Below are 24,549 nucleotides of genomic sequence, written 5' to 3'. Positions count from 1 at the left end.
TCGCGAAAACGCGTGAGTGAGGGCTTGTGGGGAGGAGGGGGGCGTGGAGGGGGGGGGGGGGGGTGGGCAGTCGGAGCCATCTTCATTCCACGCGCTGGCCCCCTTCTTAGGAGCGGGAAGGAAAGGGGGTGGGAACGTGGACGGGGCAAAAAACAAGAGCGGCTTAAGCACGGCCGGGAGCCGAGGACGTGCGACATTAAGGCACTACGGGGCAGGGCCTGGCGGGGGCGATGCTTGAAATAACACCACCGGCGACGCCGGCGACGAGCCTGACTAGGTAGCCGTCTCCCGGCATCTAGTCTTGCAGCGGGCGAGGAGCGAAGTCGTCGGCGTCTCGGACCGGTGTCCGAACGACTCGGTCTAGCCGCAACACCGCTCTAGCTCTTGTCTCTCCCATAGACGAGTAGGACAGGTGATCGCCTTCCCTGCCATGAAGGACTTCAACGGCAAGGTGGCCCTCATCACTGGAGGTGCCATGGGTCTCGGACGAGGCATCGCCGAAGCCCTGCTACAGAAGGGTTGCAAGGTGCGTCGATGACCCCCCCGTGTGCCCTAGTTCCCGACCTCGCCGGAGCTGACCCGTTTCTATGAAATCGCGGATGAGTTCATTGCTGCCGACGTTTTGTTTCCCAGCTCAGGCGACGTTACTTCATAGTGTTGGTCGAAAAGCCATTTCGCGAAATGGTATTTTGTGACCTGCTCATGCTCTGGCAAGGTCGCAGAGAATGCGAGCACTGGGTATGTGCAGTTCTGTTGCTGGCACAGGCAGTCGATCTGGTTGTGGCTTGTGAGCTTTATCCCAGTGACGAGCAGCACTGCCATCCCATGTGGATTACGCATGTAGAAAGCACTAAAACATCATAGTTGAAGTGAGTGGCGTTGCCTTAACCGCTTGGTCGATATATTCTGTTGAGTAGCCTGTACGTCAGTTGCACCCATTACTCGAAGAAAGCATGTATACTTCAGGGCACACATTTACAAACACTATCTCACGTTGAAACTCTTCGTAAGAGCTCATACCAACCAGTGGTGATGGTGGAGCTATGAAGTGGAAAACCGCACTTAAAAGAATGCTTCGTGAATTCGCCTGTATATTCGGACATTTCTTTGCTTGAAGCTACCGAGGTGACTCAAATAGGTAAAGCGTGTTGAGCACCTCCAGATTACCCTCAAGGATTCATTTCTGATCACCTGGACTAGTGCGTCTCAATGCGAAAGGGTAAACGCCATAGCACTAATGTCGACGTTATGGTAAACTCTCGTTGCAATATACACAGCCCACTAGGTGCAAATCCTTCTGAGGCCCACGATTACTGTCTTCCACGTGTACTGGGCTTTGTACTTAAACGTGTACTACAAGATCTACTTTGGAATTCGGCTGAACAAATTTTAAACATAGGCAGACTAAAAGGTAAATGCAAATGCTGTTTAATTTCCCCCAGTCTTAACGGAATTTCTACACCTCAAAACAACGTCCTCATAATATACATCGACATAATGCACCACTTTATTTTTTGGTAGAGGTGTCAACACGTATTACATATTTAGGCAAAGGAGAGATGAATAATTTATGACGATCGGAATTGTCTTCATTCCACTTACACTCACTGTTCGAATAGTTCGTTGATAAGAAAACATGCATGCCTTAATTTTGGCGTTGATGCAAAAAGAAATTTGGGTAAGTGATACCTCAATCTGAGAGAAATAGCTTCGAATGAATTCTATTTCTGGCAAAATTCTTAATATTGTTGGGTTATCTCGGGAAAATGTGCAAATAATGGTTACGAATTAACAATTTCAGGAAAGAAAGATTTTTAAAAAATCTAACAGCGAGAAAAATAAGGCGCAGATGAAAGACTTCTTTATTCATGTATTACGTTCTCCTTTGTGCTAAATACGCCTCGTAGGCAATAACTTCCCCATAAAATGGTACTTTACAATGATTGCGATCCTCAAGTTACAATGTCGAACCACTCCCCTCCTCCTCGCCACTTTAACCGCACTATTCGCTGGAAGGCTTCAGACACTACGTAATGATTCCAGTCTATATCGGCATACCCCCTTGGATTCCTGAACATGCAGTACATCCATGTACATGCAGCGAGCCGTGCTAAGACAAAACTAACAGCAACAGATACCAATCTTCAGTCGTCGCATGTTCAAGGTGTTTGTGCTAAATGAAGGGGAAAGAAACTAATTATTGCGCATAACGCTGCATGCAGTTATCTCCCGCATGCATAACCCTGTCCGAGTTCTGCGCCCCTGATTCAGCCTAAAGGCCATGTCAGTCATATTCTCGTCAAACAAAGCACCCTTCAAACTAGTGAAAAATGGCACGTTGTTATTCGAAGGCGGGCCTCCTTAACTATTACTACACGTTAAGATATCGGGCATCGTGGTTTTAATTTCCCATGGATTGAGCCGCGGAGCGTCCAATGTTCTGAATTTCCCGACACGAAGTCCAGCAATCTCGATTGGCATCGGCACTGCTTGCTGCCCTGCCATCTGAGCTGTGAAGCTCGATCAGTTCTTGTTCGAGTTGACGAAGCGTACTCAACTCTGAGAGACTTCAAGCGGTGCAGTCGTGGCCTCTTGTTGCGGGAAGACAAAAGGGTGGGGTGCACGGGTATCTTGTCTCTGTGATCTTAATGGGCGCACGGTTTCTTGCCATTGTTACATTGTTCTTGCTGTTGTAAAGGCGGGAGGCTGCCGCTCCGTTTAGTTCGCATTAGCCACGGTGACTCGAGACCTCAGGCACGCCTTCATCGAAAGAGTGCTCCCCTGTCGTGACTAACTGCTTACCACAGAAAGCGTGTTGTAAATTATTATAACGAGCCAATAAATATAAGCAACAAACAACCCTGAGTAGAAAGGCGGCGTGCTTTTTTTTTCTTGTGGTTCTTGATTGTTTCGATCACCGATCCTAGATTGCCTGATTCATTGTTGAACGTTGCAATGCATGTTAATTGACGTCAATCAATATACCTCTCCTCGATATGACGTTCTCCACTCCGTAATAGTAATCTGATATAAACACGAGCATGATAAAATCATGAATTAGTGATCATTACCAGCGCTGCATCGCCTTTACCGTCACACTCCACACTCTGGACGGGTGGGTCACTCATTTGCATAATCTCAGGTTGTGGCTTGTTGACCGATGAGACCGTGAGAAAAAATAGACCACCGAAGTGCCGTGATCTCATTCACCGAAAAAAAAAAAACATCTCCAGCAATTGAGGAATGTAGGAGGAAAAACAGAACAAAGCAAAGATGGGATAGAAGAATTTAACAGCAATAGACCATAGCCTAACTCACCCTTAGTCTCATATACAATACCCAGCATGCTATATTAATGACATGTGAACGTGCCTTTAATGGGAGCGCAACCAAGCAATCTACTAAGCAATCTGTGCAGTCTTGTCATACAAAGCAAAAGACTGAAAAATAAAGCGCATGAACCAATAGTGTAATGTTTTTGCTTCGTAAGTCGTCTTTGCCGATGGACAGCTGCCTTCGCTATTATTGTGTCCAGCATCAGAATTGCTTGGAATTTGATCTTAATAGTACTAACGTAACAATAATTTGTGAATAGGAGCGCAGATTCAAGGCAGGAGTTGTGACTTGCTTACAGGATTATTGCTTAGACCTTTTCGTATTCTTAAGAACGCTCGTGAATCGTTACGGCGACAACATTCAGTAGGGATGGATAACAATTTTTTTTCTACAGCTTCGTCTAAAGCAACTTTGATTGCGCAAGTTTTCCGGCACTTCAATCTGGATAATGTTTTTTTTTTTTGCCCTGTGTCCACGTAACCACGCAAATTTCTCGTTATTATCTAACAAACGTCGTCACAAGCTCACACTTGTCCTGTCTTTGCGGTTGTCATCTCAACGTTTGAGTCACTTCTAATCAATGTATGAACCCACCAAACCAGCAGTGTACGTATTACATAGAGCAGTTGCTCACCAAGAAGATGTCTTTGAACTACAATGCAATGCATCCATACGTCACAAAGAAAGAGAACTGGTGATACAGACAGCTGCTAATGAAAATTCAGTTTTCTTCAGTTCAGTAACATAGCAAACTGTGTGAATACAAAGTCGCTTTGCGGTTCGTATGTGTGCAACAGGCGCATGACTATCCAATCACTAAAATACGTATGGCATTCAGATTGACCTTTCTTTATGTGCTGCCATGAAACTGCTTTTACATCAAGGTCTCGTATAACTATACCACTCTATTAGTAAGTGCCAGTGAAATCATTTGTAACAGTGCTTCCTTCCATCGCGAGTGTTGTTAAGCTATCCACCAAACCTCCTCCGCCAGTTTCAAAGCACAGGCATGCGTTCATTCCAGTCAGCACTCACAAAACACTTTCTGACGACGACGAACACCATTTCATTTTTGTGTGTGTGTGTGTGTGAAAGCAAACGCATGTTGAAGTTTGCAAACTTCTTCAAACCAAGACACCGCCATTGCGACATGCATTTTGGCATTCAATTCCCCTGGCGTTTCTGCAACTATTTCGCATTACGCAATGCTGAGACACGCGTTACAGCACAAACAAAAAAGATCGCAGTCTGGCCGAGCATGTACTACTCGGGCAGCAGCAATTATTGTTTGCCGGAGCTTTGCCAAGTACTTCGCATTGCTCAATTCTGCAGCATTCGTATGAGTAATATCACTAAGAATGAACCTGAAGTCTTGCTGCATCGTCATATTTCGTCTTCCAGGCGCTTTCACAAATATCTTCTAATCTTTGTTTTCAAGCATGTTATTTAGTCTCCGCAATTTTGACAATTATTTTGTTCCACTACAATAGTGTTAGCAGTCTAATAACTTTTCAAGCTTATATTACGATGAGGACTGAAAACTTTGCACAAATGTCTACTTCAAGCCATGGTATGCGCATACGTGACACGTTTTATAATTTATAATAAAGTTACGCAAATATTAATTGATGATAAACATCTAACTGCGGTTTGCAAACATATTTTGTACAAAGAGATGTGCTACTGTTTGCCTTTTACTTTGCGTTTCATTTAGTTTCCTCTAGTGTGGTTTTCTAGTATTCTCTGATATCTTGTAATGCCTAATAGTGTTTTATATACGGTCATCGGTGCCACAAGTCGTCACTAAATATCGATGCCATAATAAGCAACTCTAGGCTTTTTTGTAACATGATTTGGTACACTGCCACTATGAAGTTTTTCAGGGGCTCTCTCAAGTTGCCTACAGCAGCTTTCATCTGAAAACCTTCCGGTGTTTCTGCTGGAGAAATAGGTTGCCTTTACCAGAATAATAATGCTCTACAATGGCTGAAATAGAAGCCCGAAAATCAATCAATCGTGTTTGGTGGTAGCCTTTGTCAAGAAATTGAGCCTGTATTCTTTATCACGTGAGTAATTTACCGGTTAATAAATTATGAAGCTCGGTCTTGGTTTAGCATGGCCCAGTAGTTTCAGTTAAGTGAGTAACTTTATGTGAAAGTTCCTGCAAACCACGTTCCAACCTGATTCAGTGGAAGTTTTTATTCTCGATCCAATTACGACGCAGTTTCAAGAAGGTTGCATACTGGGAAATTTTTTTCAAAAAATTTCGATGCCAAAGGAAATTCTCACAATTCTCATACTTATGTCGATGTTGTGATGTACCAGACATTTTCCAGCACACGGTGTTGGTGGGGTTACACCGCGATAAAAACCATCAGTGAAGCTTCACAACCGCTACAGTCCATCAAAGAAACGTGGGAGGCGATGTTAACAGCACAGAGCCTCGAGGGTAAGCAAAGGCTGGTGGAGCGGGACCGGGCCATGGCATTAGCCAACGACTTTCTGGACTGAGAAAGCCGCCCACCTAGGGCGAAGAAACAACACTTTGTCGCTGTTTCGCACAATAGACGTTTACTCCTCCTCGTGCTGCACAGGTGCTTATAGGAAACAACTGAAGTCATAAAAGTGCACAAGAGAAAAAATGAATACATTTGCGAAGAGCGTAAAAGATGCATGAAATGTTTGTCAACGCAAGGTTTAAATACTTCGCCATTGTTTGAAAACCGTTCCGAATGACTCTGCTGGGCAGAATACGAAGGCTGAGGTTACTGCGCGGAGATATTGGGGAACGAGATGCGAAAAGCCGAGACGTTAACCGGAAGACAAAATGCAACATGCAGTTTGATGCTGTAGCAACTTATTGTCGTTGCGTAAGCGAGAATCTCTCAGTGTTTGGTTGCCCGCAGTCTTCTTGCACCAGTTTGTTTTCCTGGTGGTAAGGCCGTCATGACTGAGACACGAAACACAGTTATATTACATGACTTGTGAACGCCGCGTACATTAATTTTCGGTGATGGATTCCTTTAAAGCAAGAGCTGCAAGCACGCTGAGGATGCACCTTAACAAATATTTCTAGTTATCATATTTTTTGCGCGCATAGGGACTACACCGTTGCGCAACCATTCATCTACGAAGACGTTGTTTGCGTTATCTTGTTCCCACACAATCACGTACATTCGTTACTTGTAAATTTTAGAGATTATTCCGACATGACTTGGGAACGGCGTGAGGCAGAAACATAAATATTGCACGAGATTTGACGTGGAACATGACAAAAACTCGCACAATTTTAGATATAATCTTTAGAGACAGAGGTTTTGAGCCATTTTACTAAAGTTTCACTCACGAAAATTTTAACATGTGCGCTGCATCTTCGTGATTATTTTTTCAATTTCAACCAAGAACGCTGAACTCAAAAAGATATCGTCATCGTGTCGCGGACAGGTGATCAAAAAAGGAAACGTGCGCAATGTTTCTGTTTTATGTTAGTTTTATTCGTGTTATACGACGGTATATATTCGTATATTCATATAATTCTTGCGTTGCCCGTACGTGGACGAACTGAACTTCCGGACGCGGCCACATCTTCGTTGTTGTAAGATATGTTGCCAATTTCCCTCGATGTTGCGGAGCTATTATGGTATGAGCATTGTGATTTTGAATGTTCACTGACACATTTCCTCCCTCTCGCATGCTAAACCTTCTTTGCATGCTTTGACCACTGCGCTTTCATCCTTGTCGGCGCTTCGACGATGTCCTGATTGAGAAAGCAGTCGCATCCGTTCATCGGATGTTCATATGGGCTATACGGAGTGTCGTAACAGCTTTATAGCAAACCGGCGTCGTCTCTGATATCCCGACTACTCCTCGGGTGTGTCCCAGCAGCTTCTGCACAATATCCGAATGCAGTTTTGTTTGTTGTCACATTTCCTTAGCTACGTTTGCGCCGTTCAAAACTTGCAACAGCTCCACCCTCACACCACCTACTTCCGCGCACGCTCGCACGCATACACGCACGAACGCACAGGCATAGACAGCACTCATAAACACGCACGCGGAACAAGCATGCAATCAAGGAGACAGCCCTAGTTTATAAGCGCTTGCGCACAAGAATGTTTCTATACATTTTCACTGCTATAAACACGTTCATTTTGTGTACAAGTTCACACTCCGATACCTTCAGCAATTCAAATGCAGTCATTCGATTTGCACAGGCACAACACACGTCTAGGAGATCAATGCCAGAGCCTCCTGATCTGGCCTCTGGTCACCTCTTTTCTTTGTCCCGTTTATTTAAAAAAATGGCAAACCCTGGTTGCTGTCTGTCCATTGCCTGCAGGTGTCCATACTTGACATCGACGAAGCTATGGGCAAGCAGACGGCCGCCGACATGGTGAAGAAGTTTCCCAACTCTAACTGCGTATTCTACAAATGCGACGTGAGCAACGATGCCCAGCTTGAAGGTAACGCAACAAGTTGCTGTGATTTATGTGTCTCATTTAATTAGGCACATCCCTTAGGAAACTTCGGCTAAATTGGCTATGCCGCATGGCATAGAAAGCATCTGTAATTAGCACAGTAAACGTACCTTAATTCTCTATCCTATCCCAATTTTTTGCTCAACCGTAAATCGCAAGCACATTTTCATTAACTACGGCATCAAAACGCGAATAATGGCCGCTCCCAAATGCGCGGGACAAAAACACATTGTTCTTAGCCTGTTTTTGTATTGACTAAACGTTATAGATGTTTCAAAAAAAAACTCCCCCTCCCATTTTATATCAATACAAGAACTTGTGCAACTTCTCAAAATTTCTGCTATGACAGTCTTTAGTACAGATTAGGCATACTTTCTTACCTCTTCTTTTTTTTCTCTCTTTATTTCTATCTCATGATAAAACATACATTTTACTTGCTAGCATCATTTCTGAAGTTCAGGGTAGCAAAAATAAAATACATTCAGTCATTTCTTTTACCTTGAAGTTGCTCACGTCGTAAATATTAAATATGTGTGTGATTCTACTGTGATCATCTTTGTCTTGAGTTATCAAGTTATGCGTATATTTTGCGGCTTTGCTGTGTCTGCCTTGTACCGAGGCTTTCTGTGTCTGCCTCCGCCGAGCTGTCTATGCAGCTTTTCTCACAAATGACTAGCCAGAAGCACTGGCAAAACGCAGAGAATGCAAATGGCGAAAAAGAATGCAGTGATGCTTGAGTGATGCACAAAATAGTAATTGACGTTTCTGCTTTGTTTCGGCGCCTAGTGAGCTATGAGCCGATAACCACTGTGTTCGCCCTATATGCCTGAACACTCCTCCCAGGACTCGAGGTTGCACAATGAATGTGATGCCTTTCATTCTTTTTGGGGTTATTGCTGCTCAGATAGCGAACGATTCTGAAAATCCCTGGAATTTCAGGAATTTAAAAAAAAAACATATATGTACTGCGCAACGTGAGAACGACGTTTTATCTCATTCGTAGAATTGGAGAAAAATTATTACACAGAGCTCCAAACACGATTCCGTCGTATTTCTTGTTCGTCAAGAAATCTGGCTCGTGGATTAAAAATCCGCCATTTTGATTGATATCCCGCAATTGTATTTCACCTGTAAAAGTGCCCATTAGTTTCTTGCTCAAGCGGATTTCCCAAATGCCACAGGCAAGACGCCAAGTCATTTGCGTCGTAAGGATTTCAATATAACAAATGCAGCTGCACCTGTCGCATTGGATGCAATGCCTTCAAGGACTTTTCATTCTATGCAGCAATTGTTCGCGAAGAAAGACTCCCATTTCGCTTTTGTAAGTAGGTCAGTACGTCAACTCTGAAAATGATCTCCATTCATCTATTGCGTGCCTATCGACGAGTCGAGAAATGCAAATGATTCGTCAAATACACCCCCCCCCTCATTTCGTTCATCGGAATAATACCTGACCCTTCAGGAACCGCAAATAATAAAAGAACAAAAAGAAAAACTGAAATGTTTCAGAAAGCAAAATCGTGCACAACGACCTTCCTTGTAACGAGTTGTGCAAGCAGTATTAGGGGACCACGCGGCCGTCAATATGTAGGTCATTGATTGCGGACTTTGCAACATTACGCTGATCAAAGTTCCATCTGATGGGTTCTCCTCCCGTGCCCGCGCAAGACTTCACTTAGGGGAGAGGGTTACAACATTGCCGAATATCGCTCGGAAATCACACATAAACGTTCTGAAATGAAATGCATACAGGCGAAGAAAGCAAGGCCCCACGTCACTCAGAAGAAAACCTTCGTCGACAACAAATTTCCTGCTCCAAAACTGCTCGAGCTGTTATGAAACGTAACGAAAACTAACTCGCCAAGAGATGAAAAAGAAAGGATGAAAGTGAATGGCGTGACAGCGGGCAGACAGCGATAACCGGCAGCTGCCGCGCGATGCATATTCAGGAGCAGTTTCTCTCAAAGGTGTGGCCTGCCGGAAACGGAAGTGAAGCGCTGGGAGGCTGAGCGCGCATTTATTTATTCAGTGCAGCCAGTGATGTGGGCTAAGCAGACAGATCGTGCAGGGTAAGCAAGGTCTGATGCAGGCAACTAAGCAGAGACAGAGCTACCTCTATAAGTTGTATGCTATTTCAAAACGAGAGGGACGCATAACCGCGTAGAATATGAATAAAAAACGCATAAAAGAAAACGCCCGAACATAGTATACAGTGTGATACCTTTGCAATGCGACACTGCAGTTGCGCCGAAGGACCATTCACGAATAACAAACAAAGGTAACGAGTTAGACGCAAACGCAGGTGCTCAATCACAAGCTTCGGCGATATCTGTCGGACCAGACAATAACCCTGTTGTAACCGGGCCGCATGCGGATTAAAGGAGCCGCCACCCGGGATCATTGGACCGCGAAACAGAAAAGGCTTTGAGTCACGGCACTGCACGCGGTGCGGAGAACAAATACACGCGAGTAACGCCGCCCGTCGCGATTATGTGGGGCGACGCTGAAAGGACCGCGCGTCCCAGGGCCGACTCGCGGTCGCGCCGCGCCTTGCCTGCGACCGGCGTCACGTCGCCTTTTCCGCTGGCTACACAGGAGCGGATTAGAAAGGGAACCCGCCGCGGGCCCGCTCCTCTCGAAAGCCACGCGACACTCGGGGGAAGCTGACTTCAAAGAAGGAGGGGGAGGAGGAGACGTTGCTGTGACGTCACACTTCGCCGCGAGAACACCCTTTCTCGCCATCCTCCTCCCCCCCTCCCCGGTTAGCCATACTCCCCTAGCGCCGCGACTGGCGCGTCGGTGGCAACGCGCCAGCGTTGGCGTGTGTGACCTGCTCGCAGCTTCCTCCGTGGCTGCTGCGGATGCGCTCTTTTCGCAAATAACCCGCGGGCGCGGCGTGCTGCACCGTTAATCGCCCCAGTTCGCGAAAGTGCACTGCTGCACCCCGCGCTTGGCTCCGGGAGCTCGCAGCGTATGTAATTGCTTCCGTAAAACGGGAGCCACATACAGCGTACGTTACATACCGCCGCCGCCTCCTCGGCCTCGCCTCGCCGGGGGTTGTATATATATATACGCGCGTGCGCTGCTTATCACGCTGTTCGAATAACGTGCTGTTTTGTTCCGGCATTGCCATTTGTTGGGCGTGTTGGTAAACTGACTTGGAAAGCATATTTAGCGCCAGCGAACAAGGACAGAAGGGAGACGACACCACAGTGCGCTAACTTCAACAATTTTATTTTCAGGAAACGACCAAAATCTGAACCATCCAAAAAAGCCGTCTCCTTATCTAACAAGTCGACCGAAGGGGCACTAACACACGTATCGCTATGCCAACATATAGCCTGAACTTAAATAATCTCTCGCACATCTTTATGTCTGTGATTCGCAAGAACCCGGCAGGATCCATACGCCGGCGCACAGCCGCATTCCTGACGGTGAGTTGACAGATGACCGTATTGCTTATTTTTCACGTTTAGGCTATGTTCTCGTAACCGGTCATTAAGAGGCCTTCCTGCCTGTCCGATGTATTTTATCCCACTGGACAGCTGGAGGTCATAAACAACAGCTTGTAAGCAATCCACTGGTGCTTTACGATGATTCGTAGAGCATCCGCCAGCTGGCATACGGTACGGGTCCATTAATCGACAAATTTCTCGAGCTCTTCTGCCGATGAAAACACCGCTTTTGTGCCCACCCGGCTAGCCATCTTCTTAAGATTATGTGCCCTTCTATGCAGGTAGGGCACTACCGCTACTTTCCATCTGCGTTCCGTCCATTGATTTGCCACGGCCCGAATTGTGCTCTCTGACCCGCACCTTTTTAGCAGCCCCTCTACGACCGAAACTTGCACTGACTCTGGAAACCCTGCTGCTGTTAACCTTCCCGACTGATCCGTAAGACTCGTATAAATCTTATCGTTGCAAGATTTCTTTAATGCATTTCGAAAGCCCAAGTTGGCAATGCTTCTCTTGACGAACATCAAGTGGGCTGACCGATACGGCAACAGGGGCATATTAGCTCTAGGTTTATACTCCCAAGACGTGTACCGTTCCATGAACTCGAGCTGAATATCTAATAACGCAGCACGTTATCAGTCGGCTCTTCTAGTGTGAGAGTCGAATGGCACATAGCCTTAAGAAAATGGCTGGCCGAGTGGACACAAAAGTTGTCTTTTCAGCGCCAGAAAAGCTCGCGAAAATATGTCGATTAACGGACCCATACCATAAGCCAGCTATCGGATGCGCTACGAATCATCGTAAAGCACCAGTGGGTTACGTAGAAGCTGTTGTTTATGAGCTCCCGCTCTCGTGTGGGAAAAAATGCATCGGACAGACAGGAACGTGCCTTCATGACCGGTTACGAGAACATAGCCTAAACGTGAAAAATAAGCAATACGGTCATCTGTCAACTCACTGTCAGGAATGCGGCTGTGCGCCGCTGTATGGATACTGCTGGGTTCTTGCGAAGTACAGAGATAAAGATGTGCGAGATATTATTGAGGCTCAGGCTATCTGTCCGAATAGTGATACGAGTGTTAGTGCCCCTTCGGTCGACTTGTTAGATAAGGAGATGGCTTTTTTAGATGGTTAAGATTTGGATGAGGTGGCGCCACTGGGTATGGGTCGTTTCCCGAAAATAAAGTTCTTGAAGTTAGCGCATTGTGGTGTCGTCTCCCTTCTGTGCTTCTTTCCACCTAGATCTTTCCGACGGCCGTTTCAATGTCGGCTAATCTCTATGACATCATACGGTGCTTCAGTAGCACAATCAGCAACGTGGCCACAAGATGATACAAACTTACACACATAGCGCTAATTATAAACAATATTTTCTCGAACCAACCGCCCTTGTCCACTCCCCCTCCCTAACGTGACCTGATCACATGCATAAGAACACACATGATAAATCAATTAGACAGAGTTTTTATCAAGATTCCTTAGATAACCGCTCTTTGTTATAGTTTTATCATGTATTTTAATTTTAGAATGCATAATGTTTATCATATCTAAAGGCGGACGCAGTAACGAGCTATCGCGCAAGATTCACAGCTTGGCAACTTGTGTGGAATTTGCACGACACGCACACTGTGAGAACGGTGGAGTTTGTGCATATATGCATACTGAGGTTTCGTTACAGCGCAACACAAGAAAAGGACAAAAGAAGGTATAAAATGACGACACGTTTTATCGACACGTGTCGTCGTTTTATACCTTCTTTTGTCCTAGCTAAGCTAAGCCCCAGCTAAGAATCTAACCTGCGACCTGGTGCTCAGCAACACAACGTCATAACCGCTGAGCTACCCCTACTGGTCTCTAAGTCATACACGGGTTCAATAATTTTCGCCACTGCACCGTAGTGGCTCGATAATCTTACCACGTGAGTTTGACTTCCCTAGTTTGGGGGCGATATGCATATATATAGGTGCCTCAGTCGGTCAACTGAAGAATCTCCTTACAGAAAACAACGTAAGCGGACAAAGTAACTTACGCTAACGGGAACGCTTTGCACAATAGGTTCCTTTTATGTAAGCGCGTGTGTACTTAATCAGTTGGGGAATTATAGCTGCTGTAAGTTCGCAGTTCTTAAAGATCAATTTATATGCAAATGTACACCTGCGAAAACCGAAGACGGCCGGAAGAGTAACGATACCCTTAGTTTGTAATTTACGGCTCATATTTAGGGCCGAGTGAAAGAAAAGAGCCGTTAACAACCACCACGACTGAAAATCTAGGCACGCTAGAGAGGAGACCAGGACATTAAGACGCTCACAAAAATAAGTTCAGGTAGTTAAGAAAACAAAGTGAGACGCAAAAGAGAAATATACATTGATAGCTGCCTCTAAAGTCGTTGTTTACCGCTGATTTCGCACCTCCCGCGAAGCGAAAGGAAGAGACATCCTTCAAAATTATCGCGATTGGAAATATATGCACGCCAGAAAGGCGACAAGGCAGTTACAATGGTCAGAGAGATCGGTAGTTAAGGAACTGAGTCAGAGGTGCCTCGCGAGCGCTTCGCGTGCAACGACGTTTCGGAGCTGAAGCGCACGCAGAGACGCACACTACATCGTCCTTCTCTAAAGCAGGTCGAAGTCGTTATTGAGGACGTTGAGGCATCGGCGGCGGAAGACCGCAGCTCCCGGTACCAGGGCAAAGCAATAAATTGATGTCGAGATAAACTAGCGACGCAGGCGCTGGCGCAACCCATCTCGAACCCCTACGGGGCCCCACGCGTGGCGTTTAAGTCGCACGGGTTGCGCTGGACGAGGTGAAATTCCTTCTCGCTTGCTTTGTTTGAGTGTTTGTTTGCGCTCTTGCTTTTGTTGTTGCGCTGTGTGCTCTGGCTTACTTACAGCCGTAAGCTCCGCCAGAGGTGTTTTGTCAGTGATTTTGGGGTCGCCGGTTAAATTTGAACTCGCGCTACTATGATTGTTCGGATAACGTGGCAGGCACGAACAAGTATCATAGATGTATACTTCATTAAAATCCGCCTGCTGAGCAGCTATCACTAACTACATTATGTTTATTATACCACAGAACTGTGTTAGTTTTAGCGAGTCGCAACCTGTTAGCCCTAGAAGAAAGCTAACGCTTGATTGTTTCGGTATACTGATATAATCTCGACCGGTTGAGGTGGGTCTTCACCGCAAGAAACAGGAAGCGGCGACGAAGGCGGGCATCGGGATGATGAAAAAAATAGAAAGAATGTTTTCGCTTCAGTGGTACATGGTTGTGACTCTGTCCGAGTGTCGAGCTATTCTGACTAACCCGGGGCCCAGGACGGCATTAAATAACCCCTCGCGTATACAGACAAAACAATGGGTGGAGAGGTCACCGCTGAAAGGGTCATTCAATTCTCGCGGTCTCGTCGCAGTCGAAGTCTGCTTGGGGTTGCGCCATGGAGGTGCCCATGCATTCGTGTCCAGCGCAGTCTTGTGTCCTCTTATCAAGTTGTGAACTCGGCGGCCTCCTCCCCTTCGTGTCCTGCTGGTTGCCCGGGTCAGCTCAGGGCGTGGCAGCGGCCAAGCAGTGGCGACGCTTCCTCGGGAAGGAGGGCAATTATTATTTCCGCGCGGGAAAGCGAGCTTGAACGTTTCCCACACTTGAGTGGTCGAATTTCAGGCCGATCATAACAATACGCAAAAATTCGCAATGCCACAATTGTATGTGGCTGGGACACGTGAGTGCCGTGTGCGAGAACACGAGAGTTTGCTATGAACCACCAAGATTGACGGCAGCCTAACGTATCGACGGAGCACTTGCTTTGACTTGACTGATTTCCAAGCGCTTCACTGCGTGCACAGACAGTGTTCCCTCTATCCCGCTTTCTTTCTTTCTGTTCCCCTTTCCTTTCCCCCAGTGTAGGGTAGCAAACCGGACGCTCGTCTGGTTGACCTCCCTGCCTTTCCTCTCTTTGCTCTCTCTCTCATGCTTACGATTTTTAATGTTTTCTATACTCGCTTCTATGGTAATTTGCGCCGGGTAGTTGACAATAAAGATACCGAAAAAAATTGCGCTTAATTTGCGAAGCCATGTACACATGGTCGTTTCTCATCACGTAAACCCACGTTTCTGGTCACGCTCGGAAGAATAACAAAACAATGAAGGCAAATGCATGTCGTGATAAAGTTTACTTAATGGTGACTACGGTCACAACATGTAATGAATATTTTATAGATTGGGCGCATGTACATATACATCCCTGTTCACATCGCTAACTCCCGTGTCTCCTTAAAAGCATACTTTTCAAGAAGAACTCCAGCTAAGTAGGTTGTGCAAAAAAGAACAAAATGCAGAATGACTAAGTTCATAAGCATGTTACGTGGCTTGATATGCTTTACCATAAATACTATTATCTTAAGCCTAAAAGTAAGTTAGCATCAAAATGGTATCGAGCAGCCTCGCTAGTGCTGGTAAAGGTGATGACAAAACAACCACTTCAATTCGCACTCAGAGAATGCACAATTAAACCTCGTGGTTGTTGTTGTTTATGAAGTGGAGAAAATCTCGAAGCCTTTGGTTACTGAAGAGCTGGCTACGCCCCTAACATCAGATGTGTACCTAAGGGGCTTTTATATTTTGCAGATGGCTTCAAGAAGACCAAGAACCACTTTGGAGTTATTAATATCGTCGTCAACAATGCCGGTATTGCTGGTGAAGACAACTGGCGAAAAGTCTTCGCCGTGAACATTGTGAGTTTGCTGTAACACATTACCGTACCGATGGTGCTAAAATGCCACTATCATTATCGAACACGATTATGCAGATAAGTGTTTTTTTGCTTAGTGATAATCGAAATACGAAGATATCAATTTATTTAGTGCTGTTCCGTCAGGTTGAGCGTTGACTTACAAGTCAGCGCTCGGAAATGCGAGCAGGATATTTACATCGGAAGTGACTAGAATCTGGCGCAGACGTCGACATACAGTTGTTGCGAAAAGCATATACTAACTCTTCACGTAGACGTATATACCAGGTGTTCTTTTTTTATTAGAGCATGCATAAAAATGTTCTTGTGACAGATAATGCCATGCGATCACATCAAGCTGAACAACTCGAAGAGGTCTACATCACTTTCACAACAAGTCCCAATATCACTGTAGCTAAATAACAAAGTTGCATAAATTCATTTTAACATTCACGCAGCACCAACATCCCAACTGTGGTATTGAAGCAAAAGAGCAACGAAATCATTTTCACCCGCAGAAATCCCGTGCTTAGCGGTAACTTCGACAAGTGCGAAGCACAGTTAACCTCCAACAGAAGTCTCAGACCACGTCCAGAGGAATAAAAACTATGAAGGTGAACGCACGCAAAAATATCATATAAGCTATCAAAGTAAATGTTCTGTAAGGAATAACTATAGTAACTACAGTCACAAGCAAGAGCACATCGGCATGTTCGGATGACGAATAGCCCTTTATGTATATATGTGTATAATATAAAGAGCAATAGCTCAAGAAATAATGCAAGATATTTAAAAGCATGGCTGCAAATAAGCCTCCGATAAATAAAGCTGAGTTAAACTTATAGCACTCTCGCGGTCAGCAAAGAAAAAAGCACGACGTAGCCCTCCCTTAGGAATATATTTACGTGTGGCAGCACGCTCGTATTTTAACTCGGCTTGATGTGTTCTTGGCAGTAGTAGCACTATCGCATCTATAAAAAACACTTTTCGGGATGATGGGTCTGTGTGTGAAAAAACTCCTGTGTTGCTGTCAAATCATAATGATTTCAGTTTGATTCCTTTGTTCTCGGCGCAATCTAGGAAGCTTACTACTCCGGTATCCTCCTCGGTATGAAATACATGGACAAATCTAAGGGTGGAAAAGGAGGACACATCGTCAACGTCTCATCGGTATCAGGTATGCGTCATTGATAGACCCCCTAATCGCTGGCTGAACAGCATCATAAAAGACATTATTTCATATTCGCCAGTTCTGAAAAAATGAGAGCATTATTGAATGAAAAAACCTCGGGAAATCCTAACAAATTCTGTCAACATTGCTTTGGGGCATCGGATGCCATTCTCTTGAAGGCTACGTTAATTGCAACATAAAATTGTGGATTCCTTTTCTGACGGGAGATTCCGAAGTTTTAAACGCAAAAGGATTACGTAAAAGAAAAGTCGGTACAACATGGCCAATTATTTCCTCATAAGTTCCAGCTGCCATTGGCTTTTAATGCAACTGCAGCACACTGAAGCTATAGGTTTGATTTTTGTCATTGTGCACCTCGACTATTAATGATACAGGTGCATAGTTTTCTGATATTCTCCTTCAAAGTGCGACCTTACGCTGTTACTTATGACAAAACTACAACAAAGGTAAAAACAGCAAGAACATGCGCATAATTTATGACAACTATGTAATTCTTTGGAGTCCGCATTTGTCCTTTACTGCGGATACATAAAATTTATAGACTTGTGTAATAACCTTCCGTTCGTGTTTTATATTGCTTTAAGCGACATGCATACGTAAGAACTACCTATTTATATATTAACTATGATCTGCTGATACCTATATATTCTCGTGGAGCCCTCAATTTTTTTCTGGCGTGTAATTAATTTTCGTCCTTCTTGTAGACCATTCGGCACAATAATTCCGTTCACACCATAGGACAATTTTATTATAATATCAGCACTCAAATCTTTCATGAAAACGTTGGAAATCCTTCTGTACCGCCACGCAATATCTCGCAGAAGTAAGGCAGCAGGGTAACCTATTCTTCACAAATATTAAATTCTGATTATGGTTGCTTTGCGTCAGTGCTCACATGCAAGTGTGTACTTTTTGAATCTGAATTGTCAACATGAGTTGTTCAGTATATATTTCCATCATGCTTTCAAACCCATTTCCTTACTGGCAAAGTGTTACGCTATATGTGACAGTGTAACCAGAACTGTTCTTTTAAAGAAAAATATCTCCAATCATCCAAATCAGATTGGAATTTGCTGCCACCGAGATATTTTTTCATCCTGCATTAAGGCCGTTGTATGAAAAAAAGGGGTCCAGCGACAGTTTCACATGCCAGAGTCCTTTTCTTCCAGGTATTTACGTGCTTCCGGAGCTGCCTGCGTTCATCACATCCCAAGCCGCCATCGTCACCATGACCAGATGCTTCGGGGTAAGCCATTTGACTCTTCTGAATTAAATTATGCATAACATGGTGGCGCCACTGTGTTTCCGGTAAAAAAAAATTCGTGCCTTCTGTTGAGAAACACGTATTTTCACTCACGGGACAATACAAACTGCCAGACCCGAATCTGGAAGTTACCAGGACGTTATACTGAGCTGTAAACAAAGTAAAAGAAAACAAAAACCATGAAGGGCTGCCTGAAAACTGGTTGACAACTAAAGGATTTTTATTCAAGATGAGAGCAATATGTACCACATTTTCCACCTAAACGTAAAAGCAAGGGCACATTATTGGATATGAACGCGAGAAGATCCCGCATGATAAAAACGAAGCAGGAAAGACTGCCTAGCAAACACATCACGCTTCTGTTACTTCTGGTTCAAGATTATTTTTTAAGCACGAAGGAGAGCACTTCAATGCGTACTTCGCGTAGCTGCTCGTTATTTCAGTGCCACCTGTGGATGTGACCTGAAAAATTTCCCCGCGTTCACAACTGTGAACTTTAACGACTGGCTGCACAATACATAGTCACAACATACAAAGAATGAGGATGTACAATGCATGAGTGTGTGTACGAAATAGTCGCAATTGTTTCGATTATTTCTTTGCCGTGCTCCGGAAGATTCTGCAGATTTTCGTGATATTATAGAATCTCGAACGAGCATACAGCGAAGGTCAGCAAAAGAGGGCCAGCGAACAACAGTCTAGCTGCGAAAAATGCTTGGTGCATCACATGTTTTCTCAAATTACAAAGACAAGCAATAACGTGTCCTTCCTGACACATTTGCTGCTCATTCGCAGACTGACATGTACTTCAGCCGCACCGGTGTGAAGGTTCACTGCATCTGCCCGGACCCCATCGATACCAAGCTCTGGGCCCAGCTGTCAGACTACTGTCGAATGTCAGAGGACACCGTTGAATACGCTCACGTCTACGACACCCGCATCCAGCAGTACGTTTGTAATATTACTGCATCTCCCAGGTTCACGTTCACTGCTCGCGATTGCAAGCGTATCAGAGAGCATTGGTCAGGTGGTTCCGTGAAAAATTCATCGAAAAAGTTTCCTGTCCAGTTTAGTTCAGAGCATACTTTTCGATATCTTCTAAACCCGGGAGATGAAAGCAGACGGACACGGGCTTGCGCAACAAGGCTGGTTTTCTCCTCTGCCTGCGAATGTAACTTGAAATTGAGGACTGCGGTCCCAACTTGGCACTGCGAACTTTTCAGTGCACTCGTTAATCTTCATTTATGCGGGTTAATTACGAATAAGTGCTGTTTATTACAGCGGCCCTGTGTTCTGCATATTTTGCTCAACGGTGTCAGATGGTTTTTAAAAAACGAAAACAAAAGTGAAAGCGGTCGAAAATGCATCTTAACACTGATGACAACCGAGCCTGCATTAGGCGTGTGGTGCTTTACCAATTAAGGTACCGTGGCGGCCATATTACCGTACACTATATTATTTAATATTATGCTATATTATCATAATATATTACTACATAATAATATATACTCTATAGTAGACTATACTACTATAATATACCATATATGATTACTATATACAATATCATACTATCTTATTTCATTACATTTATTTATCTTAATTCACTTAGTTATCCTTGGTTTCTCTGGCTTCATTGTCTGTTGCTTTATATTAGAGAACATTGGTGAATTCCACTGCCATTTCAATCCTACTTTAACTTTTCGCACAGAGCACAATATTTCCACAAGTGTTCCGCATATTCTTCCCGGGGAAGCACCAAGGTCGATTCAAATAGGTCGCGAAGCTTCGGGCGAAAAGCGGTTCAGTGCAGATTGTCACCGACATCAGCATGGGGGGTTATGGGAGCAGCGATTGAAGCGCGACTATGTTTGGAGGGAACAAACATTGGGAAAGAAAAACACGTTTTTTAATTCAAACGAGACACAGTTAGATTCATTCAACGAAAATAAAATTCCTAGACAATTTTATACATTCTTGACGAGTTAAGAAAATACAAGTTTAATTTTATGATTATTAATAAATGCATTTCTTTTAAGCGCCCATCGCTACAGGGGGCGTTGACGTCACTATCACTCGCAATGCAATGCACGTCTTGAAATGGGCAGAAAGGCGCACTCGTATCACCTGTTGAAATAGGCCACCCTCACGGTTTGTGCTTTCTTGCTTGTCAAAGTTTGTCTGCATTTGGTGACGTGGGTAGCTTCATTGCTTCTTAATCTGTTCAGTCAAATGTAGTGAGTTACGACCGCCAGATAATTGAGTAGTTGTTTTCGTGCGACCGCGCTGGCCAACGGGCTTGGCATCCAACAATAGGATCAGTACTCTACACCTAAAGCTTTCGTCGGCCTCCAAAGAAAGTATGTTCTGGGCAGGGATGCGATTTCGACAACCGTATGGCTGGCCTTTTCCTGCATCGCCTTCCACGCTGAAAGCTCGAAACGCCCATCAAGTCGAATGGCAGGGCATTTGAATATATAGCTCCAAAGGAAGAACAACAAAACAAATTTCGCGCCTTCTAAAACAAAATAACGTCACTTCTGCTTTTAACGGACATGGCGTCACATTATTTTTTATTCCGCCGGAAGTGTTCCCACCACATACAGATGGCGCTAAGCCCCATCGACCACCGATGGACCACCATGTTTTGAACGTATGGGCCCCTATGGAAGCTTCGCTACCAGGTACATTTACCTTGGAAGCGGCATTCCATTGCAAAGCATATTGCAAAGCCGAAGGAAGCTGAGCCTGATCTGTAAATGTTCTCATGCCACAGAGGAGAGGATAGTTTGTACTCAGCGTACCTAGAAATGCGGAACGCGAGGCGAGCGAAGCACGTGAGCCCTCTCTCCATGGGGGTCCGCTCGGAGCTGTTAAAGTGAATGGGCAGCACAGTTTTAAAAAAAAATCTCCTTTCTCGAAAGGACCCAATTATCAATTACGATTACATTGTCATATGAAAAAGACCCAATCGAAGACATCCTCGGAAACTTTAACCACTGTGGTAATAAGGCTTGAATTTCACGAGCCGTTTTATTAGTTGAGCGGGACCCCATTGAAACATTCAAACCTCTAAGGCACATACGCCGTTATTGCCACAGTGGTCAGATTTATCGAAGATGCTCCCAACTGGCATTTTTTTTCGAACGTCAACAAAACCTCAATTGACAACTGCGTCTTGTCGTGCTTTGATTCGCCAACTGCGCTGCTATTCAATTACGCAGCGACGAGCGGTTGCTCACCGATAGAGGGCGGTAGGAGTCCCGAGAGCCTCGTGTTCCACATTGCCGGGTGCGCATTGTAGATATGCAGGCGTAAGCGTGTACAGCTGAGCACTAGGCGTGGCATTCAGTACCCGGCTGTTACTGATGACTCCCAACAACAATTGAGCGCTAAATCATTCGTCTGCGTCAATCGGTGCAGGCTAACGATAACCACGAGATCAAAATGGGACGAACTATTCCAAAGCTATATGCTATTTGGTCATTTTATCCGTTGCTTGCGAATATATTGTTTGGTATTCCCAATGAACATAGTGCGTAAAGTTAGTGTGTCATACCAAGGCCTTCGAGGTAGTTCCGGAACGCACTAATAAGCATCCACAGTACGTTATGATAACCGATAATGATTGGCACCGGCGAGGTGCCAAATATAAGCACCAAATATGCGATCCTAATTAGCCTGCAGGCTAATTATGATCGCATATTTGGTGTCCATATTTTGAACACAAAAGTTGCCCCGAAGCCTCCCTTCTGCACTTTGTGCCTCAACGAGCTCCCGAAAGCTCGAAAGCACGAAAGCATGTAATAGCCGTGGTTGGCTGTAGCGAACAGTCAGTGAAGCTTTCTTATAGTGAAACCCTCGCTGACTTTCCTAATCGTGGTTAGAGCAGCTCCTGTCACGAGGAATAGGCGAGCGCTTCGCGTCGCGTATATCACACGTACGCGCGAAGCCACGTTCCCGCGAAACCAAGAGTGCGCGTGCCATTTTCCATTAGGTCATGCTCGCAGGAGTGAAACGCGAAAAGTGAGAACCAACCTTAACCCTGTCCTTTGGTCGTCCTTCTGTAAGAATACACCTTCCCACAGCATTTTTTCCCCTCGAAAAAACATCACCGTCGTCCCCATGACATTACTGCGTGGAGGTTTTACAGTGTGCTTTTGCAGGAAGTGCTGTTAACGGTGTAGCGTATAGACATAAACACGGCGTCGCATTAAAGTTGTCACCGGTACGATGCTCAGAGCAAACAGTGCATGACATCCCACGTTGCATGTGTGACGATAAAGAGAATATAACGCATCCCGTTTAGTTTTTACACCGTGTAAGTAAAGGCTCCGCGAAATTTTTCCCTTCACGTACATTTCCCCAAATGCGTTGCATTTGCCTATGCATTCTTTGTCTTCTGCAGGCCCGTCGTAGTGGCACTCGCCATTGTTCAACTCCTGGAGGACGAACGCAATGGCGGCATCATGCTGTGCCTGCACAAGATTGGCAACAAGTACCACGAGTTCCCGGCCCTGCCGAATCCATGAACGACCCTCTCCTACAATTTCCATACGACCACGTTGTTCCTTTTAGTCACCTTTCAGCAATAAAACTGCCACTTGTCCATGACGTCGAGACCGACAAGACCTCCTCACCACCATCGTTGGGTCTTTGAAAAAATTTTGAAACAGGCATTTTTTGAAGTGTTTCTAGACCCTTCCACAACCCGTACTTTAAAGAAGTAATCAGGGTGATCAGCCCTTATTTTAGTTCAGATCGAGCTGACAGAATTAGGGATTAAAAGATTTAGAGAAGCGTTCTGACGTCTTCGTGCGTTAGCGAACGTTCACGAAATTTTGAAACGTCTCAAGAGTCCAGACGCGAACTCCCGGAAGGGAAAGAGTGCCGAAAGGATCAGAACTGTCGGTGTGTTTCGTGTCCATGTCTTCAGAGGAGCCCTGAGCCACAGCTCGGAGCGCAAAGTTGCTTTTTTCTCAAACGCGCCTTCTTTTTTTCAAACAGAGATCTCCTCCTCAACCGTTTCAAAGGTGCCAGCGACTGGCACATCTCGTCAGGTGCAAGATTGCCATAGGCGGCTCCTATTGGCCAACAGCTGCCAGGGCAGGCTCCAGTTATACTCGCGCTCAAGGTGAAGGTATATGCCTAAATGGTGCTGTTTTCATGGAGCTGGACAAGCACCGGTGTTCGGAGCGGTGTCTGGCCGACACCTTCCATGTCGATAGAGAATGTTGATGCTACAGCTGCCGTTCTCATGCAGTGGCACTCACCAAGCTTTTGTGAACGTTACCACACGCGGCTTCTGTTTCGCTGTGTCAGTGGAAGAGAGATCACTCAATGTTAAGGGGAGTTATGAACCGCTCACTATAATCTAGAGGTGAAGGTTGCAACTGGCAGCTCCAGCCGCTCCTGCACGAAATGCACAATCTGGTGGCCGACGCGAGATCCATTGGCGAGCTGTGATGCGAGTCACCGATGTATTTGCACAATCGAAACCAAGGCCGTGATAATATAAAACTGTGCCAAGGTACTTTTATTCCGAATCCAGCATCAACCCTGCGTGACGGGTCAAAATAGCCAAGGTCCCGCCCATTTGGGCGCGGCGACCGGCCATATGGGCTGCGCCCGAGCCATGTTTACCTACCTTGCACGTATGGAAAATGGCGAATTTGGAATAAAAATAGATTACAACAGTCTTGCGTTATCACGGCCCAGGCTACGCACAGATGACGTCACAAACCACGGATGGGAAGACGCAATACGTGTGGGCCGGCCACCACCACCGGCACCGCCCCGCTCCCTCCGAACAAAGGAGGTTGCATATCACTCAGGGAGCCAGACTTCTGCGAAACCGCCATCATCTTCCTTTAGCAGTGAGTTCTCATAATAAGGAATCATTGCTTGCTTGCTCTAATGCTCCACTTGCAACTCCAATAAGCAACATTCACGACGTACAGCGTAATGAACAAAACCTGTCAACGTTGTCAATATATTCGGATGTTAAGATCGATGGCGAACACAACAGTTCATTCATTGTTCGAAAACTATTCCAAAAGTATTCCACATTCGATTCCCTTCGAGGTGCAGGGCTGCGGTTG

General features: G+C 45.2%; 1 protein-coding gene across 1 annotated transcript; it reads left to right on the top strand.

The window, feature by feature from the left end:
- Positions 1 to 192: 192 nt before the first annotated feature.
- Positions 193 to 23,062, top strand: LOC139050394 (15-hydroxyprostaglandin dehydrogenase [NAD(+)]-like). Its single transcript, XM_070526692.1, has 7 exons — positions 193 to 526; positions 7,676 to 7,799; positions 15,893 to 15,999; positions 17,076 to 17,172; positions 18,357 to 18,433; positions 19,247 to 19,398; positions 22,857 to 23,062. The coding sequence occupies exons 1-7, from the start codon at positions 431 to 433 to the stop codon at positions 22,978 to 22,980; spliced, it is 777 nt and encodes a 258-aa protein (XP_070382793.1). The 5' UTR covers positions 193 to 430; the 3' UTR covers positions 22,981 to 23,062.
- Positions 23,063 to 24,549: the final 1,487 nt, after the last annotated feature.

This window comes from Dermacentor albipictus, chromosome 10, assembly GCF_038994185.2.
Source record: "Dermacentor albipictus isolate Rhodes 1998 colony chromosome 10, USDA_Dalb.pri_finalv2, whole genome shotgun sequence".
Lineage (NCBI taxonomy): Eukaryota > Metazoa > Arthropoda > Arachnida > Ixodida > Ixodidae > Dermacentor > Dermacentor albipictus.
This window is presented reverse-complemented; position numbering and strand designations above follow the sequence as displayed.

Bases quoted from the DNA above. Each gene is read 5' to 3' on its own strand.
- LOC139050394 (XM_070526692.1), top strand. From the start codon at position 431: ATGAAGGACTTCAACGGCAAGGTGGCCCTCATCACTGGAGGTGCCATG. The intron at 527-7,675 runs GTGCGTCGATGA...CATTGCCTGCAG, and splicing joins TGCTACAGAAGGGTTGCAAG to GTGTCCATACTTGACATCGA. The intron at 19,399-22,856 runs GTACGTTTGTAA...TGTCTTCTGCAG, and splicing joins TACGACACCCGCATCCAGCA to GCCCGTCGTAGTGGCACTCG.